Source organism: Chanodichthys erythropterus, chromosome 11 (assembly GCF_024489055.1).
Source record: "Chanodichthys erythropterus isolate Z2021 chromosome 11, ASM2448905v1, whole genome shotgun sequence".
NCBI lineage: Eukaryota > Metazoa > Chordata > Actinopteri > Cypriniformes > Xenocyprididae > Chanodichthys > Chanodichthys erythropterus.
Window position 1 is genome coordinate 20,266,929 of NC_090231.1, and position 21,058 is coordinate 20,287,986.

The following is a 21,058-nucleotide window of genomic DNA, read 5'->3' on the forward strand; positions in this document are numbered from 1 at the left end:
ATGAATGTGACTTTAGAGATAACTTTAAACAAATCCCTTATCACACAGAGGCATACAGTTAATAATTTGCAATGCTGGCGTTTTCATACTAATTCTCTACAGTTTTTATTAGGAAATGCAATTATAACTCTTTAAAACACTCATTTTATTTTTAAACAATAATCTTTTATAGTTTTTGGACCAGAAAAAAAATAAAAAATAGGAAGATTTTCACACCATAGAGAGTAAAAGTCTACAGTGACCTTTAAATTATAAAAATGGGGGGAGGGGTGCTGGTTTAATATGCCTCTAATTTAAGATTTGCCCCTGTATTATAGTTAGACAGACCCTGGAGAAATGGGTCATAAAAGGCTCTTTTTTTTTTCAAGTCCATTACTCAGAGCATAAAACAGGCTTTTAATGACAGATGGAGAGTAAGCGTGCAACAATACCCCTTTGATTCTCTTACAAACAGTTAGCCACATATTTGTTGTTTAGCTAATTATGTGTATACCTGGTATTCCCTACACTATGTACACTAAAAAAATTCTGGGTTGAAAATGGACAAACCCAGCGATTAAGTTAAATGTTTGCCCAACCTGCAGGGTAGTTTTATATAACTCAACTATTGTTTAAAAATTGTTGTATTGCTTGCTTAAAATGAACCCAAAATATGTTGGAAATTAACATTTAGTGATATGTTTAATAAAAGAACATTTATTAAATTGCTTTTCACCTTTTATTATTGTTGCTTCTAGTAATTGTGTCCGATTTTTAATTTCCAACCTGTTTTGGGTTCATTTTAAGCCAGCCATATAGTCATTTTGTAAACTATAGTTGGGTTAAATAAAACCACTCAGCATGCTGGGTAAACATTTAACCCCACCACTAGGTTTGTCCATTTTAAACCCAACTTCAGTTGTTTTTAACCCAGCATTTTTTTAGAGTGTAGGATAGTAATACCAGTAAATTTTGACCTTATGGGGACATGTTTTGGTTAAATCATACTAAATGAAGTGTTTATAAAATTTAAAAATGCAGTAAGTTTCTGTTATGGGTAGGCTTAGGAGTAGGGTTAGTGTAAGAGGACAGAAAATGGTTTGTACAGTATAAAAAACATGTCTATGGGAAGTCCCCATAAAACGTGTGTGTGAGACACTGAAGACTGGAGTAATGGCTGCTAATCGGAGGAATAAATTACATTTTAAAATATATTACAATAAAACAGTTACATGAAATGCACCCATGTTGAGCATAACAGATTTAGCAGGAAATACAATGCACAACACAATAATTCTGAAAAAATAACTGCAATTTCAGGGTTCAAACAGAGATGGCGACAAAGAGGTAAAAACTTACAGACTGCAGCTTTAAAAAAAAAAATAAATAAAAAGTACAATCATATTATTAACAATTACATGTCTTTATTATTTTATGCATGGTCAGTGACAGAAAAAGAAAGTAGAGTAAATTAAGATCATGAGACGTGGCTGCAATAAACCATTGTAACTGAGCTAAGAATGTTTGGCAGATTTAACCATGAATATAATAACTAACACCAGGCTCACTCAGTTCCTGTCTGGCCCACCCCAAGGGTCCTGTAGCCCACTTTAAATCTTAGAGCTCAAGTAACACTGTACATAAAGGCTATAATTAATGAGAAACATAACAAAGTAAATCTACTGATTACACTGAATGCACTACAGTGATATCCAAGTTAGAACACAAGAAAGTATCAACTAACACACTACAGTGCAAGTTAATCATGAACAAAATGTTATTCCTCCAAACTGCAAGTGCCGGAATATCCCTCCATCCAGTTCACCTCGGTGCTCATTCCCGTACATAAATCCGTGTGCACACCACATCATCGGCCCCAAAGGTCTGAGCAATGAAGACAAACAGAGAGAGAATGCCATGAACTCAGTCAGTCTTTCAGTGTTATTCACAGTTCACGTCTCGGATTAATTATGTGAGACACCCTTAAAGGGATAGTTCACCCAAAAATGAAACCTGTATGAATTTCTTTTTTCTGTTGAGCAAAAAAGAAGATTTTTTGGTAATCAAACAGTTGACGGTAGCAGTGGCGTGCACAGACCTCCGGGAGGGCAGGGGCTCAATCACGTTTGCGCTCCCTCGGTAGAAATCACGTTCCAGGGGAGGAGAAATGGGAACGCGGGGGCACCGCAACGTGACTGCAAAGGGCACTTTCGCTTTCGCAATCAAATTAGCAGGGGCTCAAGACCCCCCAAGTCCCACCCCCACCCCCCGTGCATGCCGCTGGACGGTAGCCATTGACTTGCCTAAAAATACTATGGAAGTCAATGGCTACCATCAACTGTCTGGTTTCCAACATTCTTTAAAATACCTTCTTTTGTGTTCAACAGAAGGAAGAAACTCATACAGGTTTGGAACATGAGGATGAGTACATTTTAATGTTTGGGTAAAATATCCCTTTAAAATGAAGGTACATATTGTGTTTTACTTTTAAGTTTTGTATGTAGCTTGTTGGAATTGTGCCTTGCTTTGACTAATGTATTGATTGAATTAAGAGGAAGTGCCTCTGACATCCTGATGCTGCCCTTTCGTATTTACTGGAGTTTGAAAATCACACCTAAACAGAACTAGAGCAGCTGACAGTACTATACACCATCTGCGCTCCAGAGCAGGCAGAGAGCAGGACCACCTCACGCACTCTTGTTAAAAAATGGTATTAGGACAGGCCATCTGCTGTGTGTGGCGGTGCTGTGGGAGACATTAGAGAGGGAAGTGCAGGCCCCTACGCACCGCCAGCATTCCTACATGTAACATGATCAATTAGACCCATTTGCAAAATATTTTCTGGGTCACTTCCAGTAACTTTGCTCCATGATGCCAGCTTTATGTTAATGTGGCCATTTTTACACAAAAAAACACACACATTAATCATTAGGGTAAAAGACAGATAAAGATGAAGTAAAGTTTATGTAAGCCATTTATAATGAAGAAAGCTGCAATGCATAAGACAAATGGTTTAAAATGGTTCATAAGAATAACACATCAATTTCAATAAACACAAGTGCAAATGCCATTATATGCATATGCAAGGAGACATTTTTATAATAAGTTGCAGTTGGTCAAATACTTTGGCATGATTATTCAGCTCATGACAAAACAGCTGGCCGTGAATGGAAAGACATGCATCACCATCATGCATTCAAAAGCCTGAAGGAGTTGTGATGTGAGCCAGATCTCCATCACATTATCTGCTCTGCCTAATAAGACACAGATGTGACTTCAACATGTCTTGTCCTGCATGCATCGTGTAACGCCACCAACTGTGTCAAGGTCCATGAGCGCATTAATGCAGACCAAAAATACAACTGGATGCAAGTTGTGCTGTGTTAATGGTCCAGCATATTTCCCTGTTGAGGTCATTTAGTTAGCAATAACTTTCCTTGAATAGAGTACAATGGGTCTGAAATGACCTCTTAAATAACATTTTCAACAAATATTACATAAATTTTAGCATAAAATAGAAATCAACAAAAAAGAATAAAAAATAAAATACAAAAAAAAGGTAATATAAAACATTTAGCTGTCGCTCAGTAGCAGCTAATTTGGAACCAAATGTTGGTTTGTTGTTATAGAAATAAATAAATAAATAAATAAATGATAAAGAAAGAAAGAAAGAAAGAAAGAAAGAAAGAAAGAAAGAAAGAAAGAAAGAAAGAAAGAAAGAAAGAAAGAAAGAAAGAAAGAACGAACGAACGAACAAAAGAACGAAAGAACGAAAGAACGAAAGAACGAACGAACGAACGAACGAAAGAAAGAAAGAAAGAAAGAAAGAAAGAAAGAAAGAAAGAAAGAAAGAAAGAAAGAAAGAAAGAAAATTTGACAAAACATTTCTCTTCCATGTGGTGCCATTGCTGACAGCAAGAAATGGGAAGGTGTTTTAACACCTTTTAATAGTCAGCTGTCTGCTGGACACCTGTGTAATGAATAATTAGACTCACCTGTGGTTGAATTCTTGTAAAATTAGACATTTGTAGTCTAAATTTTAGCTTTGCTCCAGAGGCTTTCAGTGGGGTGTACTCATTTTTGCATCACCCTAATTTGAGTAAAACTGAAAAATGTGTAATCTTAGTTATATTATTAACCTTGCTTTCATATTATAAGTTAAACAGATGTTATATAAAACTTAGTCTTGTCAACATTTTGGAAATTGTTTTTGTGTTCCTTAAGATATTGTTTAAAATGTTACTTTTCAAAGGGGCTTTTATAAACATGCCTTAGAAAAAAATTACACTCTAAAAAATGCTGGGTTAAAAACAACCCAAGTTGGGTTGAAAATGGACAAACCCAGCAATTGGGTTGTTTTAACCCAGTGGTAGTGTTAAATGTTTGCTCAACCTGCTGGGTAGTTTTATTTAACTCAACTATTGTTTAAAAATGACTGTATTGCTTAATTAAAATTAACCCAAAGTATGTTGGAAATTAACATTTATTAATGTTCAATGAATATTTATTAAACAATAAACATTTATTAAATTGCTTATTAATAAATTTATATTCATAAACTATTAAATTTATATTAATAAAATATTAAAGCTCATTAATAAACATTCACCTTTTGTCTATTATTGTTGCCTCTAATTGCATCTGGTTTTTAATTTCCCAACTATTTTGGGTTCATTTTAAGCTAGCCATATAGCAATTTTCAAACAATAGTTGGTTTAAATAAAACTACCCAGCAGGTTAGGCAAACATTTAACCCAACCACTGGGTTAAAACAGCCCAATTGCTGGGTTTGTCCATTTTCAACCCAACTTGGGTTGTTTTTAACCCAGCATTTTTTAGAGTGTAACATTAAAATAACATTACTGGTGTGTAATGAGACGAAATAATGGCACTGACATATTTTAAGATGTGTCAGTGCAAATTGCTTTCAGTTAAAACAGCTCAAACATGCATTTTAGTCTGGGATTGGCTTAAGCCTTGTCTGAAACCTGGGGTATGTGCTTTAAAGTAGTTACTTTTCATACTAGGCCAATTTTATGTAAGATAATACTTTATCAAAAATATCTCTAATAGTTCTTACAACAAAAACATGATGTTTTGTGTCAGATGCTTTAAAAAAAAGCCTAAAGTGAATTTTGCAGAAGAGGTTACTGAATAAAGCAGAGTAAGCAAGATCTTGGTTATATCTTGTTTTATGGAGCCCTTAAGGACTTTTAAGTATGGCCTACACATATCATGCTAGTTATAAATAACATGCACTTTATGTCATGTAACGTTTTTACTTTTTTCATCAGTAAAATTGTATTGGTATTGCAGAAGATGCATGTGATCCAGAAATTAGTGTCACACAAGGTTATCTTCTAATGTAAGTCGTGTCCTTTATTGAATGCTCATTTTTATGGCATATATTTTCACTGACCATGCAAAGAATGGTGAAAATTATTACAGATGGTGAGTGTTTCACCATCACAAATCTTTCCGAAATCCCCTTTAAAGTTTACAACAGATACTTGAGCGCAAGAGGAAGGCATTTGATGTCCCTCAGGGGCAGCAAAGCCAGTGAAAGAAGCCAGTAATAAAACCTCCTCAGTTATAAGGCCAGTTTACTGTTGTCCATCTGGCCTATAAAAAAAGAGAAGGCCAGATGTTTACCCAATGTTGCATTTTTGTTAAAAATTCAAAGCAATGAAAATGAATTTGAGCAATCAGTTTCTCACGGGTGTTAGAAATCACAAAGCAGATTGAAAAATGTGACCTACAGCACAGAATAAACAATGACATACACAGAATGAGTGATTTTATTATTGCTAATGGTAAAGGTCCTCACCAGGATGAGTTCGTTCCCTTTCAGCTCTCGTGTCCAGTACGTCTTAGGGCCGTTACCATCAACAAGGGTTTGCCTGCAGGTCATCTTGTTCTCTGTCTCCCATGTGGCTAGGCTCTGTAGACAATTACAGTCTAATGGTAGTCTCACAACATAGCCTTTTGAAGATGAACATCTGTATGTACAATACACAGTGAAAAAAAAAGAAAAAAAAAAAGTTCTTTCCAGGGAAGAACATTCAAATGATTCTCAGAGGAATTCTTCTGTCCATTTGCATTTGAATTATGATCTCCAGTGAAAGTTAAAGGCTCTTAGGCTATTGATTTGAGGGAGTGAATCACAAGTAATGGGGAGAGATGACCACCACCATAGTTATATATATATATATATATATATATATATATATATATATATATATATATATATATATATATATATATATATATATATATATATATATATATATATATATATATATATATATACATTTCTGTATTAATCACCCTCTCTGCTTAACTGAAATCTTTTGTGCTGCATATAATTGGATGACTATACAGTTTTCATGTTTAATTCATGTTGCCAGATGAATGCCTCTACCAAATATCTAAATAGAAAATGTCTGGGTGTCAATTTATGTCAAAAAACAGATGTTTATTTAGTGCCTGACCTGTGGTTACTTTGATTTGCCTGTAAAAGGGCAGCAGCCACAAAGGTTAACTTGTTAAAAATGCTTTCCAGCACATGACAGCTTGGCTTGCAACCACCCATTGCCCTTTCAGCAGCCTCTGATGGGCTGACAGGCTCAGAAGGAAAACTCAATGCCCTCACGAAACACATCCTGTCATATCAGTGCTCATCAGTTCTTTAGTATGCACACATTATCTTACGGAGAGCTGGATGTGATGGCGCAACCGTTTGTGTCAGAATCCTCTCAGATCCATTTAAATCCAGGAGATTAAAGGAGGAAGACATAAGGGTGACTGAAACTAGATAAGCCTGCAGTATTGCTTTGATGTGCTTGTGTGTCATATAATGTAATTTACCAAACTATCTGTGACATGAATAAGAGGTGAAAGAAAGATTAGCACAGTCACAAACTGGTTAGTTTGCTATTCTTCCATTTTGTATTGTGCTGTAGTTTTATAGCTTTTTTTAAATTATTATTTAATTATATATATATATATATATATATATATATATATATATATATATATATATATATATATATATATATATGCTGATTTGCTGCTCAAGAAACATCATCAATGTTGAAAACAGTTGTGCTGCTTAATATTTTGAGAAACAAAATATACAAAATATCATACCTTGTCAAAGGCTTTGTGCCAAAACATTGGTTAATAAAAACTTTTTGCAAGTGATTGTGCAGTCAAATCTCATGTATATTAATATTTTGTGGAAACCATGATACATATTTTTCAGGACTCTTATGAATTTTCAAATGAACAACATATATATATAAAAATGCATGTTATTTTTTGTTTAGTACTGTCCTGAGTAAGATATTTTATATAAAAGATGTTTGCATTTAGTTCACAAGACAAAACAATAGCTGAATTTATTAAAATTTTTAGGATTTTTCTGAATAACAGAGCTCAGTTTAACTGCTCAGGACAAACAAGAGACTCATGTCGTGGATCATCAGGTAACCACACACAGTATTGAGAATCAATGGTTCACATACTTATGAATGGGGTTATTTTAATAAATTCAGCTATTGTTTTGTCTTGTGAACTAAATGCAAACATCTTTTATGTAAAATATCTTTCTCAGGACAGTACTAAACAAAAAATAACATGCATTATTTATTATCCCTCTTATTTTATTAAAACAATTCTCATTTTCACAGATTCTGCAAGGGGTTCACATACTTTTTCATGCCACTGTATATATAAATCTTTTGTTACATTATAAAAGTCTATGCAGTCACCTTTGATCAATTTAATGCATGCTTGCTGAAAAAAATATAGATTGTTAAAATATTGAAAAATATTGATTTCTTAAAAAAAAAAAAAAAAATCATAATGACCCCAAACTTTTGAACAGTAGTTTTTTTAGGGTAATCTAGGTAGTTTATGATTTGTCATCTCTCAATGCACATTTTCAAATGACGATATAAATATTGATCACAGAAAAGGAAAACCCCTAAGCTGTATTACCTTGCACTTCCGCCCATCTACGGTCTCTTCGTTGAACTCTTGTCCTATCTGGAAGTTGATTTCTGTGGTCCTCACAGTAGTGGAGGTTTTGATGTAGAACTGTTCTCCGTTCTGACGGATCTCCACGTGGGGTTTAGAGGCTGCCGCACAGGCCACCTTCCTCAGCATAGCGTTCACCCCTACATTACACAAAACATCTAATTATGCCACATTAGTTATGCCAAATTTGTCACTTTACTTATGTAAATGTTTTCAGTTCTATGTCACTGAGACAGATTGGTTAAAAGTCTCCAACTGAAAGTCTCTAATTAAAATGATTATTATATACAATAAATGATCGAAGAACTCCATGTGCATTCATCACTTTTGACTGTGCTGTAATTATCCACTTGCAGATCTCACTCTAATTCCCTCAAGATGGCATACTTACATCATTTATTTGTATCTGCTGTAATAGATACTGCAAAGGGAATGTCTGACCTGCTTTCATGGTTTTTTTTTTTTTTTTAATGTGACTGATGTTCATTTTTCCTAGTCATAACTGGGGCAAGGCAAGCATTTACAGCTGTGGTATGCCATTTTCTGCATAAATAGTTATCAAGTGACCACAGAGTAGATTGTTATCAGCAGATGTTGCAAATAAGGAGTTGTAATGACAGGGTGTTGACTGGAAGGAATGCCACGGCTCTTGGACTTGTGTAGTGCCTACTTGGACAATGTTGAAATTCTAGGGCTAATTGCATTTTTTTTTGCCACAGGATTGTAGTATAAACTATTAGAGTGAGAAACAGTCTGATTCTGATATGCACACTACTGTTTCAAAGTTTAGGATCAGTAAGATTTTAAAATAATAATATAATTAATACTTTTATTTAGCATTAAATTGATTCAAAGTTACCGTAAAGACATTTGTGATGTTACAAAAGATTTCTATATTTAAAATAAATGCTGTTTTTTTGGTTTACACAAAAATATTAAGCAGCACAACTGTTTTTAACATTGATAATATTAAGAAATGTTTCTCGAGCAGCAAATCAGCATATTAGAATGATTTCTGAAGGATCATGTGACACTGAAGAGTACTGATGCTGAAAATGTAGCTTTGCATCACAGAAATAAATTACATTTCAAAACATATTGAAATTGAAAACAGTTATTTTAAATTGTAATATTTTTTTACACAATATTAGCTTTAATTGTATTGTTGATCAAATAAATAATGCAGCCTTTGTGAACATTAAAAACTTCTTTCAAAAAAATCTTACCCCAAACTTTTGAATGGTAGTGTAAAGTTCTGAACAGACACATTTCAGGGGGCCTCATAAAATAGTTATTATACTATTAGATTTAATTTAATTTTGAAAAAATCAAATCCACTGAGTGTGTGCATTTCTGTGCCCTTGCTAAATCTATGCACAGTCTCTCTAGCTTTGAGAATTTGAATAAGAATCCAGGCAACTCATGCTGCCAAAGAAACAAAAGAGCCTGAAGAAGCAGCCCAACAGCCCGAAAATAATAGTGATTTACTTTTCACACTAGTTAATCCATGAATATGCTATTGAAGACAAAACAGCAGAAGAAGAGGAGATCCTGGATGCGGCCTAAACAACAGGATAAAATAGTCTATAGTGATCACCGACTACGCACTTGGAGAAGGATAAAGTGAGTGGATCACTTACCGAGCGCTTTCAGGAGTTCTTCAAAATTTTCACTGCTCTTCATCTTCCAGGTTCCGGCAAAATTGGGCATCTTGAGTTGTTCCTTTTTATCAGCTTCTTTAAAAATGTGCTTTTTAATTCAGAAACCTAATAGATCTAAACAGATCTGCTACCCCTTTTTATTTCTCAGATCTAAAAAAGCTGTCAGTCTCCCTCCAGTTTTCTTCTTCTCTTTCTCACACTGTCTCTTCTAGAGTGTCACCCTCTCTTTCTTTCAGTCTCTGTGTTACGCCTTCTGGACCACGGCTGATAGCAAGCATCTGTGACGTACATCAGTGGTCCCTCCCTCTTGCCCAGATGGATGTAATGGCTTACAGGAGACATTCTCTAACGCTTCTCATTCATCTCACATCCTTGAATTCATTGCTTTAATACTATCCGAGCTGTCGCATTTATTCTCATAAAAAGCTCCTAAAGACTTTAAGTAGTCAGTTCATACTCTTATAAAGTCTTTTTATCATTCTCCCAGTTCTGCACCTTTTGGATGAAAATAAATGTAAGTAATAGGTTTCATTTTCTGCCAGTGCACTTTTTAAAAACCATTCAGAAGTGCTTCCAGCAACACTGACTATTAATTATTTTTACAAATATATCAGATTGATGAAATTGTGAGTGTATGTACTCAAGGATATAAATTAGATTGTCAATTTTTTTTCTCTCTCTCTTTTAAACTGTACATTTTAAAAAAGAGCCCTGAACATGTCCTCGACACATTTCCCATGAAGACCCATTCATCCTGGATCCTGCCTCCCAAGACTAGAAGGACAGGAGCCCCAGGAGAGAAAGAGGGGCCCCAGGCTGAACTCCTCCCTCCCCTGCTTGGCGGTCTGATTTGTTCCTGTCCCGATGTTGTTTCATTTATCTCATTGACGAAGTGCCTTTGAGACAGCGGTTGATAATTAATGTAGAGAGAGGGCAGAGAGCACTTTGTCATTTCTCCAGGAAGCATCCAGGAGAAGGAACGGACCCATCCACTTGCTCACACACCCTCATCAGCCACTGTTTTTCCCATCAATCAATTGATTTGGTATGGGCCTTTAGATGTTTCTCTGTGTGAATGTATCTTTTCTCTCCTTTGTTTTTATAAGGCCCTGGTGAATGTGCCAATGTGTGGTCCATGAAATAGACCACGCTATGCCAAGACCATGATGTGGAGGGCCATTGTTCCTCAAAAACCTGCAGAATGTTTAAAGGTTGCATTAACATACTGTATTGTATTTTGTCGTGTTATTGCATTAACAGTGGACAAGAAAATGGACTGTTGCATTTAAGTCATTTTGTTTAACTTATGGGTAACACTTTACAATAAGCTTTCATGAGTTAATGCATTAATTAAAATAAGGTTAATAAATATTGTAAAAGTATTGCTCATGTTAACAAATGAAACCTTATTGTAAAGTGTGCATATCCATCATATGCACCTGTCTCTTTGTCTTTTTATGAACGCCTAGATTTTAAAAGCTTCCCATCAGGGCTCAGATGGACCTGGTTTGAGGTCATACCAGATTAAATCACAAATCACCAATCGACATACACTAATGGAGAACATCCATCAACGTCCAGCTTTGCAAAAGAGACACGGCCAAGTGTGACAACACCCTGTCCACTGATGTCATAGATATAGAGACCCCCAGACTCATTAGGGCATCTATTATGCTCAGTCATTTTTCACTCAGAAATGTAATGGAAGTAACTCCCAGTGGGACAGCAAGCGTCAGTGCCCTGGGCGTCTGACTATGAAGAGCAGTACTTCAAACTCCAGTCCATCTGATCTTTGCTTGATCATTTATCTACGTTGACCTCAGACTAATCAGCGATTGAGTCATCAGACATCAGCTCGCAAGCTTCCCATCTCCTATGCTTATCATTGAATGTTTCCTTTCAGAAGTATTCTTTAATTAAGATTAATTTCGATAAAAACTACACTACACTCTAAAAAAATTGGTTCTTCAGCGGATCTTTGCTGTGGTTAAGGTGCTATATAGCACTTAAAAAGGTTCCCCTATGATTACGAGCCAAAGAACCATTTTTGGTGCTATATAGCACCATTTTTGTTTAGAGTGTAGTAAACATGAATGAACAATGAACATTATGCTTTTTAGGATATTGCTTTTCATGCAGTGTGTTATATAGCTGTTTGTGAATGTAAAAGGTCCTCAAAGTTTCAATAAATGGAGTTCTTCACAAACCTATAGGTTTGTAACAAATTTACATAATGCCAGTGCATGGTCTTGATCGGCTGCCCGCAAACCACGTCTACTTTGACCCGCCCTCAAACACTGGTTGTAGCTGAGGCCTGGAAGAGTTAGTGCTGTCGACATGTCGATAAGACAGTTTTCTGCTCTGCGGAAGCAAATCAACTTTGATTGAGGACTCAGGCTCGAATTGATACGGTAAAACTGAGGCCGTGGTTACTGTTCATATCACTTTGTATACAAGTGCTGAGGAGCCTCCGGAGCTAAAATTCAGATATGGTAATGGGCAATTAGTTTCTGACACGTGCTGTAAGAAGACCAATCACAACAGGGCCATCTCACCAATCACAGCAGAAAGGAGGGGTTTAGAAATATTGAATCCTTTAAAGGTCTCGTTTTTCGTGTTTTTTTGAAGCTTTGATTGTGTTTATAGTGTGCAATATAACATGTGTTCATGTTTTGCGTGTAAAAAAAAAAACAGTATTTTTCACATAATTTACTTATCTGTATACCGCTGTTTCCACTGTATTAAAAACGGGCTGATGACTTCCTTGTTCTATGAAGTCCCTCCTTCAGAAATATGTAACGAGTTCTGATTGTGCCAGCGGTTCCTGGGTTGTGATTCGACAGCAGCTTAGCTTACCGGTTGTGGTCCATAAACAACGCCTTCTCCAGACTAAGAGGGAACTGCTCCATCTTTCAAGAATAATCTTTGTGCAAATTCGGCATTAATTGAGATTGAGGAAGCTGTCCTCAGCAAAATGTGCTGCACATAGTTTTACATGTGGATTAAAATTTCCGGGAACCGAGTTAAACATAAATTGTAATCATTGATCTCTAAGTACAGCGTCCCTGGGAAGGCCAAACAAAGGTGATTGGACTGCGGGATGAAAATAACAGCGTTTCGACGACATGCCGACAAACACACTCTACAAACGCAACTCTTGCTCTTCTCCGTGGGAGAGCAACAAGACCACGCCCCCCTTTTTGTGTATTCCTGTGGGCGGAGGTTAGTCAAAAAACTGTTTTAGTGACGTCATTAAAGAAGGAAGTAGAGGGATGTAGTCCAAACTGGCCGTTCGACTTCTGTTAAATAAAATATCTCGCTTGGCATTGAACTTTGAGCTTTAAAATTTTACAGATTTTATTTATACTCTAACAACAACATTACACACTAACTAAAGTTTGAAACATGGGATCACGAAGAACGGGACCTTTAAATACTGAATCCTTTAAATCCCCTTAAAATATTCCGTTTGCACCATGTCAACTAATAACTAATAATCATTAGAGTATTAGTAGAGTATTAATAGACTGCAGGGTTTAGGTTAGTAGAATGTTGACATATATTTGCAAAGTTACTTATAGTCATGAGAGTGTCTGTTGGGGAGCATCAAAATAAAGAGTTCGCAGATATTAAGCAGACATTGCACCTACATTTCAACTTCCAGTCAACTGTAGACTGTTACTTAGTCAATAGAATGTCTTAAGGGGACCATCAAAATAAAGTGTTACCAAAAAATTATTTTAATAAATGTAAATATAACATTACTATAAAAATAAATATTTTATAGGCAAACTTAAAAAACAAAAACAAATGATAATGTCTTTTCATAAATTGTTTTATGTGAAAGGACAGTAATGTCCTTTTCAGCGGTCCATGGCCGTTGCGGGCGTAAGATGGTGGTTTTGGCCGCAGAGAGGAAGTCTGTGCCATTGTGTTCTGGCTGAGACATTGATCATTGGCAGCACTTTCCTCGCCTGAGGGTGGAGGCCCTATCACAGCATTAGTTAATCACAGCTGCATGTTGCACCCCCAATCACAAAATATTGCTGCAAACACGCTGATAATAGGCCATTGTTCTATTATGATTTAATTATGTATAAAACTTGGGAAGTGAAGAAATGGCATATGCAGTTGTGTGTTTTATATTCTCTTTGAATAACTGTCCCAGTTTTATTTGGATTGTTTTATGAGTTTTGGTAGTCTGGTATTTTGCAGAAAACATTTCATCCCAACAGAGCAAATAACTTTTTGAGGTTGAGCTATACTGAAGGTTATTCTTCTATTTAGAAAGTGTTTATTTTTTTTCCTTTAGATCATTTCACACTGAAGCAGAGTCATCAAAATTTCAAAACTTTATAACTGACAGAAAAAGAATAATAAGATCTTGCAAACTTGGGGTTTGAAATGTGTAATATCAACACTACCCTTCCCGAAAGTTTGATTTGAAGCGCAGCTAAGAATGAACCATCATATGAATGTAGCTGCAGGGAAACATTTGCCTCATCCCTAACCTCGGGCTTTACAGAAGCACTGCTCTGGCACTAATTAATAAACCGGAGCAGAAAGAAACTCTACTGCCCAAAGACAAACAAACTGTAGGGGGCAGTGCATTTGCCCTGAAACTGAAGTAATGAATATACTCTTTCCAAAAGCTCAAATCATTTTGTCAAGTGGTTTCGTCTTCTGCTGCAGTGTTGAATGGATAACAACCTTTCAGTGCATTGCATGCCATTGCTTGAGAATTTATAGCTATATTTATGTTGTTGTATGATCTCTGCAAATAAAACATTACAGTCTTCCTAACAGCATTAAAATAAAAAGATTTCAGTACATTTGAAGCATTAAGCAGAACGGAACTCCTTTGTTATCAAACCATGAAAACGGTCAAATATATAATTAAACACAAGGTCTAGAAATCACACTATAAAAATGAGGCTTTCTCATATCTCAAAATATTCAAGATGGTTGTTTAAGGGGTGAATAAGAAGAAAAATCTAGTATTTTTGTATTATTTTAAATCATTTAAGTAATCATCATAACAGATCAACTGCTATGCATATGCATCAAACAGTGGTTCGGAAATTTACTCCAATACCTGCTGACATTGTGAGTAATATTACTTCATTTCTGACATTTTAATTGAAATTATTTGAAATTTTTTTCTTCTGATTTTATCCGATATTTGGGGATTAAGTTCTGAATTCTTGGCTCGGGTTGTTACTGTATTGATATTTTTATCAATACCATCAACTATTAATTAGTTGATGCTCACAAAAATAAGCAAAGATTCCCCTATATACAAGTTTAAATTATTCAAAGCTAATATTGATTTGCTGTCTGCCCTGTGGTTCTAGAGTAGAGATGATGTTCAAATTAAATTGGGGGATAAAAAAAAATACCCTCAGAAGAGCAGCAGTTGCTAAATATATAATTACTAGTATGATTGGGATCACTTGATCAGGCATATCTATAAAACTAGACTAAACTACAGCAGAGCATCTAACTTTAGAAGTGACTGCTCCCTAGTGGTGACAAATAGAATAACAGCACAGACTCCATGATTAAATGCAGCCCTGCTGGATACAGACCGTTAGGCTGCCAATGCAACAATTAAAGGTAAATCTTTTTTTTTTTTTGAAGGTCTCACAGATGCCTCGCAGACAGCATATATAAGAGATATGGTTTAAAAAAACTCTCAATAGTCCCACAATTCACCCCAATTGCATCATAATATGTTCTAGTGATAGTTCATCCAAAAATGAATATTCTATCACCATTTCTCTCATGTATTTAGAAAATTGTAGCAGAATGTCCAAGACCAGGGCTTACAAACAATATTTGCAGTGAATAATGACTTTAATTTCAGTCAATTCCTTAAACCAATCTATTGTATGCCTTGAGAAGAAACTGAACAGTACACAAGTCACATGGATATTTATTTTGATGTACTGTTTTTACTTTTTAGAGCTTGACAGCCCCTAATCGAGAGCAACACATTCACTCAGCTTTGGCAACTTAAAACATCCCAGCACCACACAAAAACTATGAAAAGCATATTCAGAGGTAAACATTGTACACATGAGATGATCTAATTACATAAACTTAAGAAAGTATGATAAAAACTGTACTACAATGAATAAAATGCTATTGCGGTGACAGTTGAATGAAGCGAGTTCTCTAAATGAAATATCTAAGTGTTTATATCCTACTGAAAATAAATGTCTGAAGACATTTAAACTACCACTTATACAAAGAGCAATAAATTAAAGTCACAAAATACTTTCTTTTACTAAAACATTCAATCTGTTTGATCACATACGTTTTAAAAATTCATTCAAGAAAAACTCTTGTGCCTCTTACACCGATTACAAACCTGAGCAGCATTTTTCCCAGAAAGTAAGACAGAGCTCAAAAGCTGCATTGTTACGATTAACTAAAAAAAAATAAAAATAAAAAAGCAATCAGCAGTGTCACACTGAAGCATCACAAGGCAGGAGATTTAAAAGGCAAAAATGAACAATAAGTTGGAGTGGAAGAGTCATAGGGAAGATGACAGACACTGTAAAGTTTCTTTTCTTTTTTCTTTTTTTTACCAGTGGCGGGAGTCAACCAGCTCTGGTCGTAAGCTAAGCTTTTTGAGAGTTTCATAACCAACCACCATGACTATTGCTGTGGGCGTTGAAGATATGATGCGAGCAGAGAGGCCTTTGGTCATCCCCCAGAATCCTTCCTCTCTGATCAGCTGGTTAAAAGTCTCAGTGACTGATGTCCTGCCCTCCACCTGCACAAGGAGAAAAAAAAAAAAAAACAAAAAAAAAATCAGATATCAGGTACAACATTCAGGAAAAATTTGTCAAAAATGCTGAATGAGAATTGTAAAATGTGCACAAACATCAGAAATACAACAACAAATAATTATAACTGATTAACTGATTCGCATTTAAACATTTTATATAAACTGGTTTTGGATATTTGTCTGTGTTTTGTTGTAAATGTAAACACACTCGGTTGCACATGCCAGGCAATACATATCTGGTGCAATGGAAATGACCTGAACCCGGGCCCTGATGACGTCCATGGGGTTGGTGACAGTAGAGGCAGTGGCAGCCGCCAGAGGTCCAGCCATTGCCTGCAGCACTAGATGAGGGCAGTCACTGGGAGCCATCTTAGACAACTGTTCTGCGGAGCCAATAAGAGCAAATGAAATCTCACCTACTTCTAAATCAACTCATATTATATGGCTCTCTACTGGGTCAGATGGATTGCTAACCAAAACTGTTTTTGATGATGTAACTTTGAACTGTATAGTATTCTAACATTCAAAACATGAACATTCAAAGCACATAAAAGTGGGATTGGCACTCAAATACTTACACAATCTGCCACTACATTGAGCAAATTAATTGAGATGGTACATGACCATTCAAAAGTTTGGGTTGGGTAAGATTATTTAATGTTTTTGAAAGATCATAATTGTTTGTTTTAAGGATGTGCAAATCAGACATGATTAAGCATGTCCCTCGCTTTGCAAAAAACAAACAAAAACATGCTTAGAATATACATACACTGCATGATGTAGCCTTTTTAGGTTAAGGTTAGACTGCTGCACATGTGCATTTAGAGTGCATGCTCTCACTGCATGACTTACTCTATTAAAATGCAGTAAAAATTTCCTGTAGGAGTATTTGTCTTTTAAGCTTTATTTATATATTATGATATAGTTAAGCAATCACACAAAGAGTGACTTTTTTCTTTTTTTCCAAATAGAATGATTGTAGATGTGGTATTGATTTTACACAACAGTTTAATATACAATTAAGTGACTTACATTTGACACACATTATTGCCTGTTTTGCTCTATTTCGCAGACAAAAATAGTTCCAAAGAAAGCCACAGCAGCCAAACTGTTTTGCATCTCTGAGGAACACACAGCGGTCTTTAGTTACTGAATGAATCAGTCCATTTGAACAAATCGGTTCAATGAATGATTCAATGACTCACTCAAGAAAGTAAAATGCTGTGTTCCTGAAATGATCAGCCATTTGAATTGGTTGTATTAATAGGGGCTTTCATGTATTAATGTCATCTCCTATGACAACTTTCAGTATTACATATCATCGAGGCGGAGAAAAGATCACAACCCTGCAGACAACAGGTATATGCAGGTATATCACTGTATTCCATATTCGTCTGACGTTGATTGGTCAAACGCTAACATCACTGGTAGTTCCTATAGTGCTGGTTTAGACTCACCCACACCCTGACTTGCCACCACCTTCTGGTGGTTTTAGTTTCATATTTAAAGTGTGTTTTTGATTTCAAAAACATTAAATATGTCAATGTTTTATTTTTAAAACAACAAAACATTATTTATGTATTTATAACTGCAGGTTAAATGCATTTATGTCCCCTCTGAGCTGCATTAAACAGTCTGTGTAAATGCCATTTCAGATGCAGCTTGTTTCTCTGAATTGCAAAGATGGATTTTGTTGACTATGATTTCATTTATACAATGCTTAGGGTCATTATAACGGTTACATTTCTTACCTGCATAGAAGTGATAAAACGGCCACCAAACAGCACTGTTGGGGATGTATGTGAGGAGAGATGCCACATATCCTCGGTAGAACCCACGAATGCCATCCGCAGCAAATATCTGCCCAATAATGTTTCTCGTCTGGCCGAAAAATACAGGGTGCTTTGCTTCCAATGCTGTTTCAGGTTTAATTTTAAAGCGGGTTAGATGCTCCCCTTGGCCTTGCATCATGAGCTGCTGTGATATGACATCTATGGGAACAGTAATGCTCTGGGCCACCAGTGATGCTGAGCCTCCCGCCACTAATGACTTCAGCGTATTGTCCTTAGAATAGTTGGAAACATATTTCCTTACCAGTTCGTAAGTGGTTATGTATGCCTGTCCTGATATGAGTGTGAACGTGGTCACCATGAAGCCCCTGTAAAGTCCTCTCAGACCTTCAGCTCTGAGAATTTTACAGAAGGCATCGTAGGTCCCAGAGTAGAGCGATTTCCCCTTCTGAACCTGCAGCCTGGTGCGTATCAGCGTGGCCGGGTAGACCGTGGCGCGGATGGCCATGGTCATGAATACTCCAAAGGAGTAGAACTTGCGTTTGTCCAAGTCCTCCCATTCTATGATCTGAATGTTGCGTTTCTGCTGCATGTTTCTTGCCTGCAGCGCCTGACATCAGCCCCAGGCCACCTGGGAAATAATAATAATAATAAATATTTATTTGTATAGCACTTTTCATACATGGAATGCAGCGCAAAGTGCTTCACAAGCATAAAAACAAATATTGGCAATACCATTTCACAAAATATCAATATAAAAATACTCAAAAGCAACTATAAAAAGGATCATAGAGTATACATGATCATACAAAAACATTTAAAAAAAACGTACAATTTCACACAATGTTGTTATACACATTAGCAACTCATAAGCAAATATGTCTTAACCCGCCTTTTAAAAATATGAATGCTGTCACTTAATTTGGTAGACAATTACAAAATGTGACAGCATAGTGGCTAAAAGAAGTACCACCGGATAACTTGAGATTTACCATATAATGTGCCAGAAGACAAGCACTACTAGAGGATCATAAACTACAAATGGAACGAATCTCAACAGTCGTGATATATAAATATGTAAAATAATAGGGGATGAATAAGTGTCTTCAATGGATAGACCTGTTTAACTTTCTTTCTTCTGTGGAACACAAAAGTAGATGTTATGCAGCATGTTAATGACTGACAGCCTTAGTCACCATTCACTTCTAATCTCCTTTTGTGTTTCATTAAAAAAAGAAAAGTCAGTCACACCCTATGGTCACACCGGTTTGGTACAACATGATATAGAAGTTTGTTTAAACAAAAAGATAATTACATCTTTTTAATCTTACAATTCTGACTTTTTTCTAAAAAAATTCAGTTTATAACTCCCAATTCTGACATTTATTTCTCACAAATGAAGTTTATATCTCACAACTATGACTTGTAACTATGAGTTTTAAAGTCTGAAATTATGAGACAAACTTGCAAATGTGAGGAAAAAGTCACAATTACCTTTATTATTATTATTTTGAGGAAACAAGTTCATACGATGACCGAATTTTCATGTTTGAGTGAACTATCCCTTTAAATTTTAATAAGCACGTCTAAATGTGATGAGGATATGCTACTGCAAATGCAAGGAACTTCAAAAATCTACAGTCTTTACTAAAGCTGTATGATCTGAGAAAAACAAAAATACTGCACATTTTTCAAAATATCTTCGTTTATGTTCCACAGAAGAGAGAAAGTGGAACGACATGAAGGTAAATAAATGATGACTGAACTTTCATTTTTGGTTGAACTGTCCCTTTCAGGCTTGTTGTTTCTGATACAAGCTGTAGTAGTGTTCGCTATTAGTTCTTAAAACCAACTAACGTTAACTTAGTAAGTGAAAGTGCACTCGATCTTTCTAAAGTCACACTGCTAGTGTTCATTAGCTTTCAGTCTACATACCTAAGCTAACTGCTGCTGGTTTTCTTTAACTTACACCGGTGCTGGTGTAAACACAATCTTTGTAACACAATACTGATTTCTAATGTTATGTTCAGATAAAAATGTCAGGGTTGACAATTCAGAGAATTCAGCTGTTTTATAAATGCACACAGCTCGCTTCAATAGCATGGTATGTAGTGGCTAGTTAGCACAACTGTCATGCGGCACAATGGACAGCCGGAATCAGCTTTATTATCGATGATCTCAGCTCGGTTACACTTCAACAACACCAATGAACGTCTTACCATGCAGCAGTGATGATTCAGTCATATAGCATATTTAGGCTGACATTGGTGTGTATGTTCAGCAGGACAGCAGCTCACTGGGTAGTGAACATGTCATGGTAGTGATGGTGATGACGCTGTCTGCGTCACTCCACTGAACTGACCAATCATAGCGCTCTGCTATGACTTTCCATTAAAGGTTAAAGTGCATCGACCGAAGTGTTAGAAATACCGCAATTGTCATGATTCACACGCAATTGATTTATTTTTTTTTAAAATTCATATTATTAGTATTAGTCTATATTTTATTTGCATAAATAATACAGCACACCGGCTAACTGGATGTGTTGCATATAGGGGAGGGTATGCTGCAACTCACGTCTACCTTCGATAAAACCATTGTGTTTCTACAAATGACCTTGATCAAGGTCAGATTTATTTCAGTCACTTCTTGTAACAACTAAGAAAGTCAATTTAATCAAAATTTGGTGAAATTACCTTAAGGTAATTATATACAAATATGCATTTTTTAGGTTTTCATTTTTTAATTATATTCAGTTTGATTTCTTATTGTTTTGCAAATATTTTGCTCAT

The 21,058-nt window shown here is 35.8% G+C and overlaps 2 protein-coding genes across 4 annotated transcripts; both read right to left on the reverse strand.

Moving 5' to 3' along the window:
• Positions 1-1,772: 1,772 nt before the first annotated feature.
• crabp1b (cellular retinoic acid binding protein 1b) lies at positions 1,773-9,729 on the reverse strand. The gene is made up of 4 exons (XM_067400702.1): positions 9,660-9,729; positions 7,981-8,159; positions 5,807-5,920; positions 1,773-1,863 (listed from the first exon to the last, which is right to left on the reverse strand). Exons 1-4 carry the CDS (start codon positions 9,727-9,729, stop codon positions 1,813-1,815), a joined length of 414 nt encoding a protein of 137 aa, XP_067256803.1. The 3' UTR covers positions 1,773-1,812.
• Positions 9,730-15,576: 5,847 nt separating this feature from the next.
• Positions 15,577-20,608, reverse strand: slc25a44b (solute carrier family 25 member 44b). 3 transcript variants are annotated; one of them, XM_067400568.1, is made up of 4 exons: positions 20,486-20,608; positions 18,228-18,897; positions 16,732-16,859; positions 15,577-16,461 (listed from the first exon to the last, which is right to left on the reverse strand). In XM_067400568.1, exons 2-4 carry the CDS (start codon positions 18,856-18,858, stop codon positions 16,270-16,272), a joined length of 951 nt encoding a protein of 316 aa, XP_067256669.1. In that variant the 5' UTR covers positions 18,859-18,897; positions 20,486-20,608; the 3' UTR covers positions 15,577-16,269. The 3 variants fall into 3 exon arrangements, with proteins under 3 accessions (XP_067256669.1, XP_067256670.1, XP_067256671.1); XM_067400569.1 differs by having other exon boundaries at positions 16,274-16,461; positions 16,685-16,859; XM_067400570.1 differs by lacking the exon at positions 15,577-16,461 and having other exon boundaries at positions 16,732-16,854.
• Between the last annotated feature and the right edge of the window lie 450 nt (positions 20,609-21,058).

Excerpts from the sequence above, each read along its gene's own strand:
- crabp1b (XM_067400702.1), bottom strand. The coding sequence starts at position 9,729 with ATGCCCAATTTTGCCGGAACCTGGAAGATGAAGAGCAGTGAAAATTTT. Across the intron at positions 5,921-7,980 it reads TAGATGGGCGGAAGTGCAAG|AGCCTAGCCACATGGGAGAC; the intron begins GTAATACAGCTT and ends AATTGTCTACAG. Across the intron at positions 1,864-5,806 it reads AAGGGAACGAACTCATCCTG|ACCTTTGGGGCCGATGATGT; the intron begins GTGAGGACCTTT and ends TTCATTGCTCAG.
- slc25a44b (XM_067400568.1), bottom strand. The coding sequence starts at position 18,858 with ATGCAGCAGAAACGCAACATTCAGATCATAGAATGGGAGGACTTGGAC. Across the intron at positions 16,860-18,227 it reads GTTTTATCACTTCTATGCAG|AACAGTTGTCTAAGATGGCT; the intron begins GTAAGAAATGTA and ends TTGGCTCCGCAG. Across the intron at positions 16,462-16,731 it reads TCATCAGGGCCCGGGTTCAG|GTGGAGGGCAGGACATCAGT; the intron begins GTCATTTCCATT and ends CTCCTTGTGCAG.